The sequence below is a fragment of the Pristiophorus japonicus genome, chromosome 21 (assembly GCF_044704955.1).
Source record: "Pristiophorus japonicus isolate sPriJap1 chromosome 21, sPriJap1.hap1, whole genome shotgun sequence".
Taxonomy (NCBI): Eukaryota; Metazoa; Chordata; class Chondrichthyes; family Pristiophoridae; genus Pristiophorus; species Pristiophorus japonicus.
Window position 1 is genome coordinate 46,515,571 of NC_091997.1, and position 22,745 is coordinate 46,538,315.

Below are 22,745 nucleotides of genomic sequence, written 5' to 3' on the forward strand. Positions count from 1 at the left end.
TGATTTCAAATTCCTCCATGACCTCGCTCCTGTAATCTCCTCCAGCCCTACAATCCCCCAAGATATCTGCGCTCCTCTAATTCTGGCCTCTTGAGCATCCCTGATTTTAATTGCTCAACCATTGGTGATTGTGCCTTCTGTTGCCGAGGACCCAAGCTCTGGAATTCCCTGCCTAAACCTCTCTGCATCTCTCTCCTCCTTTAAGACGCTCCTCATTGACCAACCTGCACTAATTTCTCCTTATGTGGCTCATTTTCAAATTATTTTTGCCTTACAATACTCCTGTGAAGCACCTTGGGATGTTTTACTTTGTTAAAGACTCTATATAAATACAAGTTGTTGTTGATTAACTGCGATATCTAGGGTTTAATAAAGATATTTTTTTATTTATGGAGAGAGAAACTGTATTAACAGTGTTAATATTCCAGGTCGATGACCTTTTATAAGAACATCATAAACCAGTTCTGATGAAAGGTCATCGACCTGAAACATTAACTCTGTTTGCCTCTCCAGATATGCTGCCTGGACTTCTGAGTGTTTGCATCATTTAAAAAAAAACTCATCCTTGCCTTTGTTACCTCTAGACTTGACTACTCCAACACACTCCTGGCTGGCCTCCTACATTCTACCCTACGTAAACTTGAGCTCATCCAAAACTCGGCAGCCGAGGTCCTAACTCGCACCAAATCCCGCTCACCCATCAAGCTTTTGGTCAACTGTGCTAATTTCTTCTATGTGGCTTGGTGTCAAAATGTATTTGTTTTGTCTTAAAACAGTCCTGCGAAGTGTCTTGGGATGTTTTACTATGCAAAAGACGCTATATTAATTAGAAGTTGTTCCTATTTCAAATTTCCAGACTTGGCAGCATTTTGCTTTTTGTGCCATTGCTTCTGGTAGAGTTATGCCTAAAAGTGATAAAGATTTGATTTTACTCATCATAGGCAGTCCCTCGTATCGAGGATGGCCCGCTTCAATGCCAAAAAGGGATGAGTTCACAGATGTTTGAATGAAGGACTTAATATTCCAGGTCCCGAACTACATGTTGAAGGGTGGAAGATGCCTGTGCGTGCATTCTTTTAACGTGGGGTTGCACACCAGCCACCACACGGGCTTGACAGAGCTAGGTCTTGGTCCAGTGGCAAGGGTTAACCAAGACAACTGGAGACCAAGCTCTGCTGCACAGAACTAGTGCGTGCACATATCGCAGTGTTGCCGATCACATCGCTCTGCAATCTTTTGGGCAATTTCTCCCAATCAGGCCTGTGTTGTGGAGCTGAGCAATACAAATGTACTATTGTACTTATGTATTCATTATTATATGGATGCACATTACAATGAATGCAGCTCGCAAAGTAACAGGGCAGCACACACACACACACACATATATATATATATATATATAGAGACAGTGTGAGCGGAGCAGGGGCTGGCAGGGTGGCAGTGAGCTGACGCGTTGGCAGGTGTGGAACCCGGAGCGGGAGGACCGGGAGGCGCCTGTTCCACGGCCGGCGGAATACGCTCTATCTGCCGCCGCTGCCGGTGGGCTCTGGAGAATTCATCAAAAATATCAGACGGGCACAGGCAAAAAAAAATAAAAGATTGAGAGAGAGTGGCGGCCCGGCTGGGGGGGGGATTACTGTGCGGCGGTCGGCGGGCCGGGTCCTGAGGGAGCGGCTGGTGACGTGTTGCTGAGAAAGGGAGAGGGGAGAGGGAGAGAGTCGGCACTGACAGCCAGGGATTACCGGCTACAGAGACAGCCCGGGCCCCGGGACAGGCCCCGGCCTCAGCTACCGAGCCCCGAGACACAGAACAGGCCCGAGCCCGCGGCCTGAGTTACCGGGACAGGCCCGGCCCAGCATGGAGACGCTCTACCACCAGACCAATAAGTAAGTGTGGGGCGCTGAGGGGGAGGCCCGGGCCTGCGCACTCCCCCCGGCAGCAGGCTCCTGCGGGAACTCGGCCTGATTCAGTAACTGTCAAAGATACTTGAAAAGGAAATGGGGAAGTGGAGCTGAGTCCAGGATCAGACCAGCCAGGATCTCATTGAATGGCGGAGCAGGCTCGAGGGGCCAAATGGCCTATTCCTATTTCTATGTTTTTGTGTAAAAAGAAAATTGCTGGGGTCTGGGGGAAAGTGGGACTAATTGGATAATTCTACTGCACTCAAAGTACTTAATTGGCTGTAAAGCGCTTTGAGACGGCCAGTGGTTGTGAAAGGCGCTATAGAAATGCAAGTCTTTCACTTTCAAAGAGCCGGCACAGGCATGATGGGCCAAATGGCCTCCTTCCATGCTGTAAGATTCTATGATTTCTGGGCTCTGCTACAATTGTGATTTTATTTTGGGGTTAAACATCCCTATTAATGTATTTATTCCCCCTTTTTGAGAGGGTGCGAAGGAGCACAGCTACTGATTTTTCCTGGGCTACTGTCGATGCCTCCGGTTGCTTGGCAAGTAGGTGATGCCAAGAGCCCACCAAAATATGGAACTGCCATTTTGTTTTTGGCCACCCATATAGACTAGCTATGTAATTTTCTCTTCCCCCACCTCACACTCAAAAGCAAAAAGTGCTTAAGAGTACAAAAAGACAGACTTGCATTTATATAGTGCCTTTCGTGACTTAAGGATGTCCTAAAGCGTTTTACTTTTGAAATGTAGTCCACCTTAGAGAGCAGATGGGTCCTCTGTTTAATGTCTTATCCGAAAGACTGCATCTCTGACAGTGCAGCACTCCCTCAGCACTAAACTGGAGAGTCAGACCAGATATATTTACTCAAGTCCCTAGAGAGCGACTTGAACCCACATCCTTCTGACTCAGAGGTGAGAGTACTACCAACTGAGTCATGGCCGACCAGAATTCTTCAGTAAGAATGCTTGTGTGCTATCAGTTCCTCAATGGTGCTGTCCTGCTTCTCATCGACCCCTGTAACATAGAAAACATAGAAAATAGGTGCAGGAGTAGGTCATTCGGCCCTTCGAACCTGCACCACCATTCAATATGATCATGGCTGATCATGCAACTTCAGTACCCCATTCCTGCTTTCTCTCCATACCCTCTGATCCCTTTAGCCGTAAGGCTCCGTCATCTGAAGACCCAGTGCCAGGTTTTACTTGTACACTGATGACACGCAGCTCTATCTCTCCATCACCACCCTTGATCCAGCCAATGGGTCTGTGTTGTCAATCATCCAGTCCTGGGATGAACTGAAATTTACTCCAATTTCTTGCCATTGTTCCCTAGCCGCCAATTTCATCCCCATTGCTTGGACACTATCTGGCTGAAACACAACTTTTCACAAACTTGGCTTCCTATTGGACTCTGATCTGAGCTTCCGACACCTTATCCGCTCCATCACCAAAACCACCTACTTCTGTAGTATCACATGTCTTTTCTTCCTCCTTCCAGACCATCTGTTGATGAACTCCTCATCCATGCTTGACTTCCAGACTTAACTATTCCAGTGCACACCTGGCTGGCTTCCTCTTTCCCACCCTTCATAAACTTGAGCTCATTTAAAACTCTGCTGCTCTATCCTCACCTGCACCAAGTCCTGTTCACCCGTCACCCCTCTGCTCACTGAGCTACATTGGTTCCTGGTCCACCAAAGCCTCGATTTTTAATTTCTCAAATCCCTCAATGGCATCTCCCTATCATGTTGACCTCATCCAGCCTCAGAGTCCTTGAGCTGGAGTGCGAATTGGGGACACTCCGACACATAAGGGAGGGGGAGGGATTTCTGGACAGTTTTATCCAGAATACAGTCAAACTCCAGAGGAAAGCATAGGTTCAGGAAGGGGAGGATGTGACTGTTGGGGAACCGGATAGCGGGAATTTAGGCGAGGTTGAGAAGGGGGTTCCACAGACACTGGTCCTGTCCAACAGGTATAATGTACTCACTCCCTGTGAGGTACAAGGAGAAAGACTGTAGGGAGGACAGCCACAATGCAGATCAAGTTACTGTGGCTCTGAAGGCTGTCCAAGGGGGAAAGAGCAGAATAGAAATGTAGTAGTGATAGGGGACTCTATAATTAGGGGGATCGATGGCCTCCGCTGCATCCAAGAATGCAAATCTTGCCTGCCTGGTGCCAGGATAAGGGATATTTCACGACGGCTGGAGAAGAACTTGGAAAGGGAGGGGGGTAAATGCACTTGTCGTGGTCCATGCTAGAACAAATGACATAGGTAGGAACAGGGAGGAGGTCAGGAGTCAGGCTCTAAATTAAATAGCAGGACCTCAAGAGTAATAATCTCTGGATTATTGCTCGAGCCATGTGCAAATTGGTATAGAAGCAGACAGACCAGGAGAATTGACTCGTGACTAAAGGGCTGGTGTGGGAAAGAGGAGCTCCTTTTCATAGGACACTGGCACTAGTACTGGGACAGGAAAGAGTTGTACCGATGGGATAGGCTTCATCTGAACCGGGATGGGACCCGTGTCCTAGCGGAAAGGGTAAATGAGGAGGTGGCAAAGGCTTTAAACTAGTAAGATGGAGGGGAGGGATCTACAAGAAATGTAACCAGCCTACATATAAATAAAACATGAAAAGAGAACATAGGAAAGATTAACGTAAGATAGGACATTTTTGGCAAGGGAATAAATGAGTTATAGAACAGACGTCTAAAAAGATGGTTAGACATAAAGTGAGAGGAAATCCTATAAAAAATGAGTGAAACTGTCTGTACAGTAATGTACACAATATCTGTGTGCAAAACAGGGGAGCTGGAGGCAATCATGCATTGTGAGGAATCAGACATAAGGATTACTGAGAGATGGCTACAGAAAAATCAGGACTGGGAATTAAACATTGCAGAAAAAAGTGATGCAGCTATCATCAATTCAAAAATAGAATCCGTATGAATAGAGATATAATATAATAAAGGATCAATCACATTAATAGATGTAGTCAACAGACCACCTAATAGTGGAAGGGAGGTGGAGGCAGAAATATGCAGACAAATTAGGGAAATTAGTAAAAAACATAGAATAATAATCATTGGGGTTTCAACTACCCTGATATTAATTGGACAGAGAGGTAGGTAAAGGGGATAATAGAATGGAGTTCCTACAATGTCTCTATGACTCCTTTCTAAACCAGTATGTAAACAGCCCAACAAGGGAGGATTCACTATTGAAGCTAGTAATGGGGAATGAACCAGAGCAGATAAGAGAAGTAAAAGTAGGGGAATATCTAGGCAATAGTGACCATAATATAATACTACGCTTTAATATGATAATTGAGAAGGACCATAAGTATGACAAAAACCATGGTAATAGATTGGAGAAAAGCTTGATTATGAGGGGCTGAGACGAGAACTTGGGAAACTAAAATGGGCAACAATATTGGCAAAAAACGATGTAGAGCAGCAATGGGAAACATTTAAAATGATGTTCAACAGAGTGCACGAACAATATATTCCGCTAAAGAATAAAAACTAATGAGACTCCATGGATGAATAAAGCCATAAGGGAACAATTGGGGGTAAGGAAAGAAGTACATTACATTAAGTACATAGACAGCAGGGGAATGCATGTTAAGGGAGAATACGAAAAGATTAGGAGAGAAGTCAAAAAATCAATTAGAAAGGCAAAGAGGAACTATGAAATTAAATTATAAGAACATAAGAAATAGGAACAGGAATAGGCCATACGGCCCCTCGAGCCTGCTCCGCCATTTAATAAGATCATGGCTGATCTGATCATGGACTCGGCTCCACTTCCCCGCCCGTTCCCCATGACCCTTATCCCCTTATCGTTTAAGAAACTGTCTATTTCTGTTTTAAATTTATTCAATGTCCCAACTTCCACAACTCTCTGAGGCAGCGAATTCCACAGATTTATCACCCTCTGAGAGAAGAAATTTCTCCTCATCGCTGTTTTAAATGGGCGACCCCTTAATTCTAAGATCATGCCCTCTAGTTCTAGTCTTCCCCATCAGTGGAAACATCCTCTCTGCATCCACCTTGTCAAGCCCCCTCATAATCTTATACATTTCGATAAGATCACCTCTCATTCTTCTGAATTCCAATGAGTAGAGGTCCAACCTACTCAACCTTTCCTCATAAGTCAACCCCCTCATCTCTGGAATTAACCTAGTGAACCTTCTCTGAACTGCCTCCAAAGCAAGTATACCCTTTCGTAAATATGGAAACCAAAATTGCACGCAGTATTCCAGGTGTGGCCTCACCAATACCTTATATAGCTGTAGCAAGACTTCCCTGCTTTTATACTCCATCCCCTTTGCAATAAAGGCCAAGATACCAGTAGCCTTCCTGATCACTTGCTCTACCTGCATACTATCCTTTTATGTTTCATGCACAAGTACCCCCAGGTCCCGCTGTACTGCGGCACTTTGCAATCTTTCTCCATTTAAATAATAACTTCTCTTTGATTTTTTTCTGCCAAAGTGCACTTTCCGACATTATACCCCATTTGCCAAATGTTTGCCCACTCACTTAGCCTGTCTATGTCCTTTTGCAGATTTTTTAATGTCCTCCTCATCTTTGTATCGTCAGTAAAATTGGCTACATTACACTCAGTCCCTTCTTCCAAGTCGTTAATATAGATTGTAAATAGTTGGGGTCCCAGCACTGATCCCTGCGGCACCCCACTAGTTACTGGTTGCCAACCAGAGAATGAACCATTTAATCCGACTCTCTGATCTCTGTTAGTTAGCCAATCCTCTATCCATGCTAATATATTACCCCCAACCCCGTGAACTTTTATCTTGTGCAGTAACCTTTTATGTGTCACCTTGTCAAATGTCTTCTGGAAATCCAAATATACCACATCCACTGGTTCCCCTTTATCCACCCTGTTTGTTACATCCTCAAAGAATTCCAGCAAATTTGTCAAACATGACTTCCCCTTCATAAATCCATGCTGACTCTGCCTGACCGAATTTTGCTTTTCCAAATGTCCTGCTACTGCTTCTTTAATAATGGACTCCAACTTTTTCCCAACCACAGATGCTATCAAGGAACATAAAACAAAATAGTAAAATATTTTACAAGCACATCAATAAAAAAAAAAGGAAGGTTGGGATGGGAATAGGGCCGTTAAGGGATAGACAGGATAATACCACAGGTGATGATAGATGGCACAAATATTAGATCATTATTTTGCTTCAGTCTTTACCAGGGAGATAGAACAGGTGGACATGACATTGGATGATGAGATTAGTAATGAGAAAAGTACATTTAAAATAAAAAAAAAAGGAATATATGAAATAAACTAATCAACCTCAAAGAGGATAAACCGCCTGGTCCGGATGGATTGCATCCATGCATTTTAAAGGAATTTAGGGAAGAGATAGCAGTGGCCTTACTACACATATTTAATAATTCGTTAGAAAGAGGTGTAGTCCCAGAGGACTGGCGGATAGCTAATGTAGCGCCTATATTTAAGAAGGGGGATGGAACATGACCAGGGAATTATAGACCAGTCAGCTTAACATCGGTGTAGGAAAAATAATGGAATCCTTACTAAAGGAAAAAATAGAAGAACATCTAGAAATGAAAAGTATAATAATGAATAGTCCGTATGGATTTCAAAAGGAAAAGTCTTGCTTGTCCAGCTTCATTGAACTTTTTGAAGAGATAACAGAGAGAGTAGACAATGGTAATGTAGTAGATGTAATGTATCTAGATTTTAAAAAGGCCTTCAATAAGGTACCTCAGAATAGACTGATGAACAAGGTCAGAGAATGCGGAGACAGAGGACAAGTAGCAGAATGGATAGCTAGCCGGCTTCAAAACAGAAGCAGAGAGTAGGGATAAAAGGTAGCTATTCACAGTGGGTCAGTGCTGAGACCACAGTTGTTCACAATTTACATGAACAATTTAGACTTTGGAATCAAAAACACAATTTCTAAATTTGCAGATGTCACCAAATTGTTGATACTGAGGAGGACTGTAACAAATTACAGGAGGACATTAATTAACTTGCAGAATGGGCATATAATTGGCAAATGAAGTTCAACACAGATAAATGTGAGGTATCACAGGAGGACATTAATTAACTTGCAGAATGGGCATATAATTGGCAAATGAAGTTCAACACAGATAAATGTGAGGTATCACATTTCGGTAGGAAGAATAGGGAGGTCACTTATTACTTGGAGGGTGTGAGTCTAGGTGGGGTAGAGGAACAAAGGGATCTCGGAGTACAAGTACACAAATCACTAAAAGTTGCGACAGAAGGTTAGGAAGCACGTAATAAAAGCAAACCAAGCACTAGGGTTTATTTCTAGAGGTACAGAATAGAAAAGTAGGGAAGTTATGCTAAACCTGTATCGAACCTTGGTTAGACCACACTTAGAGTACTGCATACATTCTGGTCGCCATATTATAAAAAGAATTATATAGGCACTGGATAGGGTGCAGAGAAGATTTACAAGGATGATATCAGAAATGCGAGGGTATACATATCAGGAAACATAAGAATTAGGAGCCATTCGACCCCTCAAGCCTGCTCCGCCATTCAATGAGATCATGGCTGATCTTCAACCTCAACTCCACTTTCCTGCACTGTCCCGATATCTCTTGATTCCCTTAATATCCAAAAATCTATCGATCTCTGTCTTGAATATACTCAAAGACTGAGCCTTCATAGCCCTCTGGGGTGGAGAATTCCAAAGATTCACCACCCTCTTGAGTGAAGAAGTTTCTCCTCATCTCAGTCCTAAATGACCGACCCATTATTCTGAGACTGTGACCCCTGGTTCGAGACTTCCCAGCCAGAGGAAACATCCTCCCTGCATCTACCCCGTCAAGTCCTGTAAAAACTTTGTATGTTTCAATGAGATCACCTCTCATTCTTCTAAACTCTAGAGAATATAGGCCTAGTCTACTCAATCTCTCCTCATAGGACAATCCCCCCATCCCAGGAATCAGTCTGGTGAACCTTTGTTGCACTTCCTCAATGGCAAGTATATCCTTTCTTGGGTAAGGAGACCAAAACTGTACACAATACTCCAGGATGAACAGGCTAAGTCTCTCTTCTCTTGAAAAAAGAAGGCTGAGGGGTGACCTAATAGAGGTCTTTAAAATTATGAAAGGTTTTGATAGAGTGAATACAGAGAGAATGTTTCTACTTGTGGGGAAGACCATAAATAGAGGCCATCAATATAAGATAGTAACCAAGGATTTCCATAGGAATTCAGAAGAAACTTCTTTACCCAAAGAGTGGTGAGAATGTGGAATTCGCTACCACAGGAAGTGGTTGAAGCGAAATAGTATCGATGCATTTAAGACACGCATATGAGGGAGAAGGGAATAGAGGGTTATGCTGATAGCTTTATATGAGGAAAGACGGGAGGCGGCTCGAGTGGAGCATAAACGGATTGATTGGGCCGAAAGGCCTTTTTCTGTGCCGTATATTCTCCGTAAGCCCTTCAAGAACTCTGTGCTCCTCCAACTCTGGCCTCGTGTACATCCCTCCACTTCCTTCGCCTCATCATTGGCGGACATGCCTTCAGCCGTCTCGGTTCTAAGCTCTGGAATTCACTCCCTAAACTCTCCACCTTGCTCATTTCCTTTAAGACCCTCATTGAAACTTATCTCTTCGACCAAGCTCTTGGTTACCTGTGCTATTATTTTTTTGGCTCTTTTAAAATTTTTTGTCTGATTACGCTCCTGTGAAGTGCCTTGGTATATTTTCCCAAATTAAAGGTGCTCTATAAATGCAAGTTGTTGCTGTTATTCTCATTACAGATGCTAATGAAGTGTTTTCTGTTGTCGCAAGTCTATAAATCTGCCTGTACTGTAAACCAGGTAAATTTGGAAAACAGACAATTGGTTCATGTAGCTGAACGACTTCCGCAGTGGTTCCGCAATATGAATGGAATACCAGTTCCTCAAACCAGTAGTGGGGGTTAATTCATCAGTTCCCTGCAGAGAAATGAATGCCACTATGTTACAGGACACAACCAGCAGTGCTGTTGCAACATGTGATTCGTATTGCAGTTTTATCTCATTGCAGATATAGGGGGAAACTTTTATTTCGTTTGATACTATGTTAAATGAGTTGTGACTGAAAAACTAAGTTCCAAAAATATTGCAGTGGCGTTCAAATCTGTTAGTATTTTGAAATTTGTAAATTCACGTGTAATTTCTGGATATCTGCACTTTCAGGAATGAAAATAAAAGGAACGTCTTGATTGCCGATAAAAACGTAAGAAATAGGAGCAGGAGTCGGCTATTTGGCTCTTTGAGCCTGCTCCGCGATTTAATAAGCTGATCTTCTACCTTCCCACCCTATCCCCATACTACTTGATTCCTTTATATCCAAAAATCTATTGATCTCTGTCTTGAATATACTCAATGACTGAGCATCCACAGTCCTCTGGGTAGAGAATTCCAAAGATTCACAACTTCTGAAGAAATTTCTCCTCATCTCAGTCTTAAATGGCCGATCCCTTATCCTGAGACTATGCCCCTAGTTCTAGACTCTCCAGCCAGGGGAAAGAGCCTCTCAGCATTTACAGCTGTTTGTTCAAACTATAAACCTAGTTGTCTGGTTTGTAAACTCTGCAATAATGCAAATGTCTCCAGATTGAAATAGCAGTTTACAATCATAGTGAGAATTGTTATATTCCTGATGGAGTTGGTTGCAAAATTTCTCTTACTTTGGGTGAAGGATGGTACAGATTGAACCCCTCTTATCTGGCACCCTCGGGACGTTAGCCTGTGCCAGATAAGGGATTTTGCCGGACGAGGGGAGATCACGTTAAATTGGATGGTACAGGTACTGAGCAAGGGGATATCGGGGCTGGCTGGCTTGGGGCTGAGAGCGCGGGAAAGAGATCGTGGGGTTTTGCGGGAGTCGGCAGCGAGGAAGGACTTCAATTTGTTCACGTCAGAGCGGCTGGGAATGGTGCCAGACGAGGGGTGAGACTCCCGGATAAGGAAGGTTCAACCTATAGTACCTTAGAATGGAACATTTTCCATTTTGGCTGTCTGGTATCTGAATCCGACTCTCCCAGGCATATGATAGTTAGAAGTAAAGGTCCTTCTAGTCTGGCCAAGCCTGAGTCAGCACCCCTCATTTTAATAGCATTTTCTCACTTTCTGCACCAGGTGTCCTGTGGCCTCTTGGAGCCGGATTGCCAATTTGGTATCTGCTCAGTACAGTTTTGTGCATTTCTCATTTCTAAACGGAATTTCATCTTACCGGTCTGCTGCTTGTGAACCCAAAATCAGCAACGGTACCAAACCTTGGTGTCCTGTTTGACCCAGACCTGAGCTTCAAACCCCAGATCCTCCCCATCACCAGGACTGCGTGCATCCACTTCCACAACATTTCATGCCTGATTCCCTCGGCCGCTGAATCTCCTCTTCACGCATTTGTCACCTGCAGACTCAATGATCCCTAAAGTACACCTTGCCAGATTTCCACCCTCTGTAAACTCTGTAAACTCCAAATTGCAGCAGGCTCTATCCTATTCGACACTACATCCCACTTTCCAATTACCTCCCCATTCTCACTAACGTATATTCACCCCCTTTGAATGCATGAAGTTTAAAATCCTCCTTGTTTTCAAATTCTTCCACAGCTTCGCTCCGGCCTACCTCTGCAACTTCCTCCAACCCTGTATCACTTCTCCCTTTGGACTGCACTCTGCGCTCTAGTGCCTCTCCCCTGACCTTCGCCCCACCACTTGTGGTAGAGCCATCAGCTACTTCAATCACAAACCCCACTGCCTCTTGCCTTCTCTCTTCACCTTTAAAAGCATACTCAGAACTCAGCTGTTTGACCATGGTTTGGACCACCCTTTCTAATTTCTCTCTGGCTCAATGTCCGTTCTCCTGTCAATCACATCCTGCTTGGAATTTTAAAAAAATCTTTAAAGGTATATGAATGCAAGGTGCTGTCTAATACACTGCATCACCCCAGCTGCACTGATATTTGTCATCATGTGCGGTCCCTCGTATCGAGGATGACTTGCTTCCATGCCAAAAAAGGATGAGTTCACAGGTGTTTCGAATGAAGGACCCGAACTACATGTTGAAGGGTGGAAGATGCCTGTGCATGGATTTTTTAATGTGGGGTGGCCGTTGCACACCAACCACTACCTGGGCTTGACAGAACTAGGTCTTAGTCCAGTGGCAAGGATTACCCAAGACAACTGGAGACCAGCACTGCTGCCCGGACCTAGTGCGCACACGTATCGCAGTGTGGGCTGGTCCGTGCTGCCCCTGGGCCTCGATCACGCCCTTCCACAGTCTCTTGCCGCTCCTGCTGTATCTGCCCACGCTCCAATCACTGACCTGGACTGTGATGATGTCACCCTCCTGCACCAGCTCGCGCTGCTCCCTGGTGTCGTATTCCTCCATGCTGCTCCCGGACTGCTCACCTATGGCCTTTTATGAGAACACCAGCGGCAGGTCGGGGCCATAGAAGAAGCGGAGGTGAGCGGGCTGGGAGCAGCGTGGAGGCCCTGACCTGCGTGAGAACTGATATTTGTACGGACGCACTGCCTCCCCTTTCAGCAATATTTTTCAGCTGTACAAAAATGAAGCACTGTGAAGGGTTTGTTTTCCACGGAGGAGCAGGCATAAGCAATCCAGCTCTGTGTAGCCCTTTTATCCATTGGATTCTCTGTAGCCTTCTGTTGTACTTTGCTGCACTGATATCTCCTAGGTTTCGGTCTTGCATCATGCATGTACTTGCCCCGAAACTCTGAAAGTCGCTGATGAATGAGTTGCAGCTGTACGGGATCCATTGTTGGTTTTGGATCATCCAGCAGACAGCCGACTGATCCCTAATCAATTTAGGACGTTGCACACCTGTAATGCATCAGTCACCAGTTGTTCTGTAGGTGTGTGACATGTATTGTGTCAATAGCAGTGGGCTACACTGGGTTATTTCTATAATGGACCAGCGGTGGAATCATTGCATCATGACGTGAGATCATGGCAACATTTCTGCACCTGTTAATCCGCTTGAAACAAGCCGAAACTATTTAAAGAAGCAGTTTGCTTTACTATATAAAAAATAATGCCAGATCATCCATCTGATGTTGCCTCCCTTCAGCTGGAGATTGTGGGTATCTGTGCCGTTAATTTCTATGATTTTATTGGTCAGTTTCGTATTGTGTGCCTAGCTACAGGCAAGTGGGATTCCAATCATTGTTTTACCTTTGAAAACTGCTTTTACTGTAAAGTGGGAATTGCCATGTTAGATCTACAAAGGAATGAGGCAAACTTTGGAAATGCTGCGGCTTTATTTTCTAATCTGACTCAACATGAAATCCACTGTGTTTGGGTAGAACACCAAAGAAACTGCGAGTTCTAAAAATGACAATCTTGTTATATCACGATATAATTCCCTTGTGCCTCGAAACTTTGAGTTATGCATTTCATGCTGTTGATATTTCACAATTCCCATCCCTCCCACTTGCTCACTTTCTGTCTCTAATGTTGCACCACTGGTGCCAGGATGCTTAAAATGGCTTGCACAATATTACATCACTTCCATTTTGACTTGATGCTGCTATTTTTAAAATTTCCTTAGCAATGCCAAAAATGAATGTAAAGCCAGTATTTGGGAGACTAGAAAAATATTCTCTGGTCTCAACAGATTGAGTGCAAGGGCACATTCCAAGGGAATCTCTCTGTCTTGCATCATCTCAACAAGTCAGTGGCACTTGTTGATTTGCTGGCAAGGCCAGCATTTATTGGTAATCCCTAGTTGCCCTTGAGAGGGTGGCAGTGACCCATTGCCTTGAATAACTGCAGTCCGTGTGGTGAAGGTACTTCCACAGTGCTGTTGGGTTGGGAGTTCAGGATTTTGACTTGGTGACGATGAAGGAACGGCGATTATATGTTCAAGTTGGGATGGCATGTGACTTGGAGATGATGGGATTCCCATGCACCTGCTACCCTTGTCCTAAGTGTTTATGGTCACGGGATTGGGAGGTGCTACTGAAGAAGCCTGGACGAATTGCTACAGTGCAGATAGTACACACTGCTGCATAAGGTACGCCAGTAGTGGAGGGGATGCATATTTCGACTAGTGGATTGGCTGCTGATCAAGCGGACTGCTTTGTCCTGGATGGTGTTGAGCTTCTTGAGTGTTGCTGGAGCTGCAGCCATCCAGGCAAGAGGGGAGTATTCCATCCCCCTCCTGAAGTGCCTTGTAGATGGTAGAGAGGCTTTGAGGAGTCGGGAAGTGAGCCACTCACCACAGAATACCTAGCCTCTGACTTGCCCTCGTAGCCGCAGCATTTATGTTTAAGGTGCAATTGAGTTTCAGGACCCTGGTGACCCCTAGGATGTTGATGGTGTGGGACTTCATGGTAATTCCATTGAATATCAAGGGGAGGTGGTTAAGCTCTCTCCTTGAGACAGTCATTGCTTGGTACTTGTGCAAATGTTACTTGCTATTGATCAGCCCAGGCCAAGATGTTGTCCAGATGTCGCTGCATATGGGCAGGGATTGTTTCATTATCTTGCAGTTCTGTCTATGACCGACTATCTCCTTCAGGATATTAGATTGGGTCGAATCCATGTTGAGTCAAATTGTACAACCAATAAAGCTAGAAATTGGAAACAAGTACAGCAAATTCTGGAAACGTGCAACTGGCAACTGCTGTGTATTTCAGCACTTTCTGTTTTTGTTTCATAAGTCAAATTGTACATGATCTGTGGAAGGATGAGCTAATAAGGCCAAATGGCCTTTCATAAGATCTTTCAGGAACAGAGCAACCTCACTTGTGTGCTGCCTTTTCAAACCCCTCAATTCCTCTCCTCAACAATTCACTTATTTGCCTCAAGCAAGCATTTATAACATCTGCTTCAGCAAACTTGGCGCAAACATTTCTGATTTTGCTCATTACTCAGCACTAGTTAATTTTTACCTTGTACTGCCTTGCATTTGAATTTTACACCACAAGTGAACAAATTGCCTGAATCAGCTTTAAAAATACCCTTTATAGTCTTCAAAACATCATTTTGATTACTTTTTAAAGAGTTCAAGCTTAGCTGCCCATATCTGGTCCTGTGCTAAGTCCCACTCGTGCCTCGTCCTCGTCGACCTACATTGGTTCCAAGTCCCTGAATGCATTAGACTTAACATCCCTGTCCTCAGATCCCTCCACAGCCTCACCCCACCCTATCTCTGTAATCCTCCTTCAGCCTCATAACCCCCCGAGGTATCTGCACTCCTCAAATTCTGCCCTCTTGAGCATCCCTGATAATTGCTCAACCATCGGTGGCCGTGCCTTCATCTGCCTGGGCCCTAAGCTCTGAAACTCCCTCCCTCTCCACCTCTCTACCTCTCTTTCCTCCTTTAAGACACTCCTTAAAACCTACCTCTTTGACCAAGCTTTTGGTCATCTGCCGTAATTTCTTCTTATGTGGCTTGGTGTCAAAGTTATTTGTTTTGTCTTAAAATTTGTTTTACTACGTTAAAGCGCTATATAAATACATGTTGTTGTTGTTGTATATCTGTGCCTTGTATCTTTTCCCATACCTGTTGGTCCTCTGAGTCTGACGTTTTGTGTATCATTCATTTCCTTTGCTCCACCATTTGCCCTTTATTTGGAACTTTCTCCCCTAACCACTTCATCTCTCCTCTCCAACATTAAGAACCTTCTCAGTCTGTCTTGATCATGCTTTTGGTTACTGCTCCTAATCTCTCCTTCCATGGCTGAGTATCCATATCTTTATATATTCCTATTTTTTCCTCTCGAGAGAGCTTTGGAACATTTTTCATGTTAAAGGTGCTATATAAGTGCAAGTTGTAAACCTTTTCATAAATAACATTTATTACCCAGAACCATATTTATTGCTTACCTCGGTACCTCTCAAGGGCATAATATCTTTCTCATGATTAGGTGGCTGGAGTTACATACGCTTCCATGTGGACTGGTATAGCCTTCTGACCTTTTACTTGTGAATTCAGCCAGAATGGCACTTTTAAAATGTACGTTTAGTTTTTCTTCAAGTCTTTGTTTTTCCAAAGCTAAGGTGTCCTCCTTGGTAAAATTTCCTTTTCTTCAGGAGGAGAAAGGAAGTGGTGGCCTCCCCAAATTCCCATGAAGAATGGATTGAAGTCCTTGAATTGGAACACAAACCCAATGTAAAAGTTTAAGTGAGTGGGCAAATGCGTGGCAGATGAAGTATAATGTGGATAAATGTGAGGTTATCCACTTTGGTGGTAAAAACAGAGAGACAGACTATTATCTGAATGGTGACAGATTAGGAAAAGGGAAGGTGCAACGAGACCTGGGTGTCATGGTACATCAGTCATTGAAGGTTGGCATGCAGGTACAGCAGGCGGTTAAGAAAGCAAATGGCATGTTGGCCTTCATAGCGAGGGGATTTGAGTACAGGGGCAGGGAGGTGTTGCTACAGTTGTACAGGGCCTTGGTGAGGCCACACCTGGAGTATTGTGTACAGTTTTGGTCTCCTAACTTGAGGAAGGACATACTTGCTGTTGAGGGAGTGCAGCGAAGATTCACCAGACTGATTCCCGGGATGGTGGGACTGACCTATCAAGAAAGACTGAATCAACTGGGCTTGTATTCACTGGAGTTCAGAAGAGTGAGAGGGGACCTCATAGAAACGTTTAAAATTCTGACGGGTTTGGACAGGTTGGATGCAGGAAGAATGTTCCCAATGTTGGGGAAGTCCAGAACCAGGGGTCACAGTCTAAGGATAAGGGGTAAGCCATTTAGGACCGAGATAAGGAGAAACTTCTTCAACCAGAGAGTGGTGAACCTGTGGAATTCTCTACCACAGGAAGTAGTTGAGGCCAATTCACTAAATATATTCAAAAGGGATTTAGATGAAGTCCTTACTACTCGGGGGATCAAGGGGTATGGCGTGAAAGCAGGAAGTGGGTACTGAAGTTTCATGTTCAGCCATGAACTCGTTGAATGGCGGTGCAGGCTAGAAGGGCTGAATGGCCTGCTCCTGCACCTATTTTCTATGTTTCTATGTTTCTATGTAAAAATTCCCAGACTTGGGACAAAAAGGGAGCTGGGCTGTCTTCTTGCTCAACACGTGAAGCGTTCAATTAAATTTGCCCAGCCTCCGAGCCAGTGAGCATGGCGATAAACCAGGAGCTCTCTGCCTAATGTATTGCAGCTGAAGAGATAAGTAGGATTGTTCTTGTGGTGCCCTCTGGGCAGCCTCATCTCACCTGGGCTGGTGGCAATTAGCTGAAAGTTTCAGGAGTTCCACGTGCAGTTTCTAATTGCGAGCCTCCCACTATCTTGGGAACAATCCCAGCATATTTAACAGGACTGTTGATAACCCTATCCAGGTCGATTTCTGCCATTGAGAAGATGAGCAGGCCAGTGCTTTTTACATTTGGGCGAGGTTTGTGTTCCAATTCAAGGACTTCAATCCATTCCTCATGGAAATTTTGGGAGGCCAACACTTCCTTTTTCCTCTCTGAAGAAAAGGAAGTGTTACTAAGGGGTTCACCTTGGCTCTGGAAAAACAGAGACTTGGTTTGTCAAAGCCACTGGCCTAGTTGGCTTCCTTCACTTTCTTTACTGTAAATTATCACCAAAATTAGTCTCATCTCTCCCCCAATACTAAACTGAGCCAGTACATCGGCTGTGAAGCTGCCATATTGCTATCCTGTTTTTTTTTTTAAAGGAAAAATCTCCTATCGTCTCCTGAAAGCAGGGACTCCTGCTGGGCTGGTTCTGCCAGCACCGTTATTCCTCCAAAGGCAGCTTTCATACGTGAGCCGAACCAATATGTGTGGACAGGCTATTTGACCCTGGACGAGGTCACAGCTCAGGCCAATGCTGTTTTCACCCGTCGCTCTGTGCACACTTGTACTCGGCAGCAGCAGTCCCTGGACAGCGATCACAATCGCGAGGCCCTGCCTGTTTTATAGCTTTCGCTTCCCTTCCCCAGTGGGACTGAAACTATTTTCAGCGGCCATATTGCTGACTGCACAGGCCAGGAATCGAGTCTTCTGCTCTGTCAGGCTCAGTGTAGGGCTCAGTTGCACGCTGTTCTTACAGCCATGTTACATTGTGTCTCCTGCAAAGCAATTTCTCTATTTAATTGTGATTCGAAGATTCAAGGTCGCAGTTCAGGCTTTAATTTTGGATAGAACAGAATTCCTGTACAGTTTATAGGAAGTTTTCCGACGAGTGTTCCGCACTTGCCTTATACTGTTCAGCCAGAAGCCACTGCCACAATAGTGCTGACTCTGGATGCAGAAAAGAAATGCTAGTTCCTCCTCCTTCCTGCGGTGGGGACGAAGGGGAATCTTGACAAGGATGGATTTGAGCAAGCTGTTCATCAGCTCAGACCTTTTCTGTACTTCCGCCCGGGCCTGTCATACATTTTCTTCACGATCGCTCGTGTTCAACTTCGCTAGCTGTTTCCATGACCCGTGCTCGATCTGTATCGTTTTGTTTTTTTGGTGGTGATTTATCAGGTTTACTCTTTATTTCCACATTCATTTGCTCTTTGTGCTGAGTTGTGAACCACGTCCCGATTTGTAAGTTGGTACATTTATGGTATTTAGAAAAGAAACATGCAATATCACTTTCTGATCCTCTCTCTATAGCTATCTAATTCTACACTGTCTCTTCCCCCCCCACTCTCCCCTCCTCTTCCCCCCCCCCACTCTCCCCTCCTCTTCCCCCCCCCACTCTCCCCTCCTCTTCCCCTCCCCCTCCCCCCACTCTCGCCCCCCTCCCCCCACTCTCGCCCCCCTCCCCCCACTCTCGCCCCCCTCCCCCCACTCTCGCCCCCCTCCCCCCACTCTCGCCCCCCTCCCCCCACTCTCGCCCCCCTCCCCCCACTTTCGCCCCCCTCCCCCCACTCTCGCCCCCCTCCCCCCACTCTCGCCCCCCTCCCCCCACTCTCGCCCCCCTCCCCCCACTCTCGCCCCCCTCCCCCCACTCTCGCCCCCCTCCCCCCACTCTCGCCCCCCTCCCCCCACTCTCGCCCCCCTCCCCCCACTCTCGCCCCCCTCCCCCCACTCTCGCCCCCCTCCCCCCACTCTCGCCCCCCTCCCCCCACTCTCGCCCCCCTCCCCCCACTCTCGCCCCCTCCCCCCACTCTCGCCCCCCTCCCCCCACTCTCGCCCCCCTCCCCCCACTCTCGCCCCCCTCCCCCCACTCTCGCCCCCCTCCCCCCACTCTCGCCCCCCTCCCCCCACTCTCGCCCCCCCTCCCCCCACTCTCGCCCCCCTCCCCCCACTCTCGCCCCCCTCCCCCCACTCTCGCCCCCCTCCCCCCACTCTCGCCCCCCCTCCCCCCCACTCTCGCCCCCCTCCCCCCACTCTCGCCCCCCCTCCCCCCACTCTCGCCCCCCTCCCCCACTCTCGCCCCCCTCCCCCACTCTCGCCCCCCTCCCCCCACTCTCGCCCCCCTCCCCCCACTCTCGCCCCCCTCCCCCCACTCTCGCCCCCCTCCCCCCACTCTCGCCCCCCTCCCCCCACTCTCGCCCCCCTCCCCCCACTCTCGCCCCCCTCCCCCCACTCTCGCCCCCCTCCCCCCACTCTCGCCCCCCTCCCCCCACTCTCGCCCCCCTCCCCCCACTCTCGCCCCCCTCCCCCCACTCTCGCCCCCCTCCCCCCACTCTCGCCCCCTCCCCCCACTCTCGCCCCCCTCCCCCCACTCTCGCCCCCCTCCCCCCACTCTCGCCCCCCTCCCCCCACTCTCGCCCCCCTCCCCCCACTCTCTCGCCCCCCTCCCCCCACTCTCGCCCCCCTCCCCCCACTCTCGCCCCCCTCCCCCCACTCTCGCCCCCCTCCCCCCACTCTCGCCCCCCCTCCCCCCACTCTCGCCCCCCTCCCCCCACTCTCGCCCCCCTCCCCCCACTCTCGCCCCCCTCCCCCACTCTCGCCCCCCTCCCCCCACTCTCGCCCCCCTCCCCCCACTCTCGCCCCCTCCCCCCACTCTCGCCCCCCTCCCCCCACTCTCGCCCCCCTCCCCCCACTCTCGCCCCCCTCCCCCCACTCTCGCCCCCCTCCCCCCACTCTCGCCCCCCTCCCCCACTCTCGCCCCCCTCCCCCCACTCTCGCCCCCCCTCCCCCCACTCTCGCCCCCCTCCCCCCACTCTCGCCCCCTCCCCCCACTCTCGCCCCCCTCCCCCCACTCTCGCCCCCCCTCCCCCACTCTCGCCCCCCTCCCCCCACTCTCGCCCCCCTCCCCCACTCTCGCCCCCCTCCCCCCACTCTCGCCCCCCTCCCCCCACTCTCGCCCCCCTCCCCCCACTCTCGCCCCCCTCCCCCCACTCTCGCCCCCCTCCCCCCACTCTCGCCCCCCTCCCCCCACTCTCGCCCCCCTCCCCCACTCTCGCCCCCCTCCCCCCACTCTCGCCCCCCTCCCCCCACTCTCGCCCCCCTCCCCCCACTCTCGCCCCCCTCCCCCCACTCTCGCCCCCCTCCCCCCACTCTCGCCCCCCTCCCCCCACTCTCGCCCCCCTCCCCCCACTCTCGCCCCCCTCCCCCCACTCTCGCCCCCCTCCCCCCACTCTCGCCCCCCTCCCCCCACTCTCGCCCCCCTCCCCCACTCTCGCCCCCCTCCCCCCACTCTCGCCCCCCTCCCCCCACTCTCGCCCCCCTCCCCCACTCTCGCCCCCCTCCCCCCACTCTCGCCCCCCTCCCCCCACTCTCGCCCCCCTCCCCCCACTCTCGCCCCCCTCCCCCCACTCTCGCCCCCTCCCCCACTCTCGCCCCCCTCCCCCACTCTCGCCCCCCTCCCCCCACTCTCGCCCCCCTCCCCCCACTCTCGCCCCCCTCCCCCCACTCTCGCCCCCCTCCCCCCACTCTCGCCCCCCTCCCCCCACTCTCGCCCCCTCCCCACTCTCGCCCCCCTCCCCCCACTCTCGCCCCCCTCCCCCCACTCTCGCCCCCCTCCCCCCACTCTCGCCCCCCTCCCCCCACTCTCGCCCCCCTCCCCCCACTCTCGCCCCCCTCCCCCCACTCTCGCCCCCCTCCCCCCACTCTCGCCCCCCTCCCCCCACTCTCGCCCCCCTCCCCCCACTCTCGCCCCCCTCCCCCCACTCTCGCCCCCCTCCCCCCCACTCTCGCCCCCCTCCCCCCACTCTCGCCCCCCTCCCCCCACTCTCGCCCCCCTCCCCCCACTCTCGCCCCCCTCCCCCCACTCTCGCCCCCCTCCCCCCACTCTCGCCCCCCTCCCCCCACTCTCGCCCCCCTCCCCCCACTCTCGCCCCCCTCCCCCCACTCTCGCCCCCCTCCCCCCACTCTCGCCCCCCTCCCCCCACTCTCGCCCCCCTCCCCCCACTCTCGCCCCCCTCCCCCCACTCTCGCCCCCCTCCCCCCACTCTCGCCCCCCTCCCCCCACTCTCGCCCCCCTCCCCCCACTCTCGCCCCCCTCCCCCCACTCTCGCCCCCCTCCCCCCACTCTCGCCCCCCTCCCCCCACTCTCGCCCCCCTCCCCCCACTCTCGCCCCCCTCCCCCCCACTCTCGCCCCCCTCCCCCCACTCTCGCCCCCCTCCCCCACTCTCGCCCCCCTCCCCCCACTCTCGCCCCCCTCCCCCCACTCTCGCCCCCCTCCCCCCACTCTCGCCCCCCTCCCCCACTCTCGCCCCCCTCCCCCCACTCTCGCCCCCCTCCCCCCACTCTCGCCCCCCTCCCCCCACTCTCGCCCCCCTCCCCCCACTCTCGCCCCCCTCCCCCCACTCTCGCCCCCCTCCCCCCACTCTCGCCCCCCTCCCCCCACTCTCGCCCCCCTCCCCCCACTCTCGCCCCCCTCCCCCACTCTCGCCCCCCTCCCCCCACTCTCGCCCCCCTCCCCCCACTCTCGCCCCCCTCCCCCCACTCTCGCCCCCCTCCCCCACTCTCGCCCCCCTCCCCCCACTCTCGCCCCCCTCCCCCCACTCTCGCCCCCCTCCCCCCACTCTCGCCCCCCTCCCCCCACTCTCGCCCCCCTCCCCCCACTCTCGCCCCCCCTCCCCCCACTCTCGCCCCCCTCCCCCCACTCTCGCCCCCCTCCCCCCACTCTCGCCCCCCTCCCCCCACTCTCGCCCCCTCCCCCCACTCTCGCCCCCCTCCCCCCACTCTCGCCCCCTCCCCCCACTCTCGCCCCCCTCCCCCCACTCTCGCCCCCCTCCCCCCACTCTCGCCCCCTCCCCCCACTCTCGCCCCCCTCCCCCCACTCTCGCCCCCCTCCCCCACTCTCGCCCCCCTCCCCCCCACTCTCGCCCCCCTCCCCCCACTCTCGCCCCCCTCCCCCCACTCTCGCCCCCCTCCCCCCACTCTCGCCCCCCTCCCCCACTCTCGCCCCTCTCCCCACTCTCGCCCCCCTCCCCCCACTCTCGCCCCCCCCCCCACTCTCGCCCCCCTCCCCCACTCTCGCCCCTCACCCCCCCCCCACTCTCGCCCCCCTCCCCCCACTCTCGCCCCCCCCTCCGCCCCCCCACTCTCGCCCCCCTCCCCCCACTCTCGCCCCCCTCCCCCCACTCTCGCCCCCCTCCCCCCACTCTCGCCCCCTCCCCCCACTCTCGCCCCCCTCCCCCCACTCTCGCCCCCCTCCCCCCACTCTCGCCCCCCTCCCCCCACTCTCGCCCCCCTCCCCCCACTCTCGCCCCCCTCCCCCCACTCTCGCCCCCCTCCCCCCACTCTCGCCCCCCTCCCCCCTCTTACTCCCCCTCCCTCCCCACTCTTACTCCCCCTCCCCCTCCCCACCCTTACTCCCCCTCCCCCTCCCCACCCACTCTTTCTTCCCCTCCCCCTCCCCACCCACTCTTTCTTCCCCTCCCCCCTCCCCACCCACTCTTTCTTCCCCTCCCCCTCCCC

General features: G+C 50.8%; 1 protein-coding gene across 3 annotated transcripts in view; it reads left to right on the forward strand.

Annotated features, from left to right (window-relative positions):
• The first annotated feature begins 1,410 nt into the window (after positions 1–1,410).
• Positions 1,411–22,745, forward strand: part of gosr2 (golgi SNAP receptor complex member 2) — a 94,873-nt gene continuing 73,538 nt past the window's right edge. For 2 of the 3 annotated variants that reach the window (XM_070864081.1, XM_070864083.1), the window contains exon 1: positions 1,412–1,886. In XM_070864081.1, coding sequence (XP_070720182.1) covers positions 1,858–1,886 — 29 coding nt within the window. In that variant the 5' untranslated portion in view covers positions 1,412–1,857. Of the gene's footprint in view, positions 1,887–22,745 lie in introns of all 3 variants that reach the window. The other variant, XM_070864082.1, reaches the window with a different exon arrangement.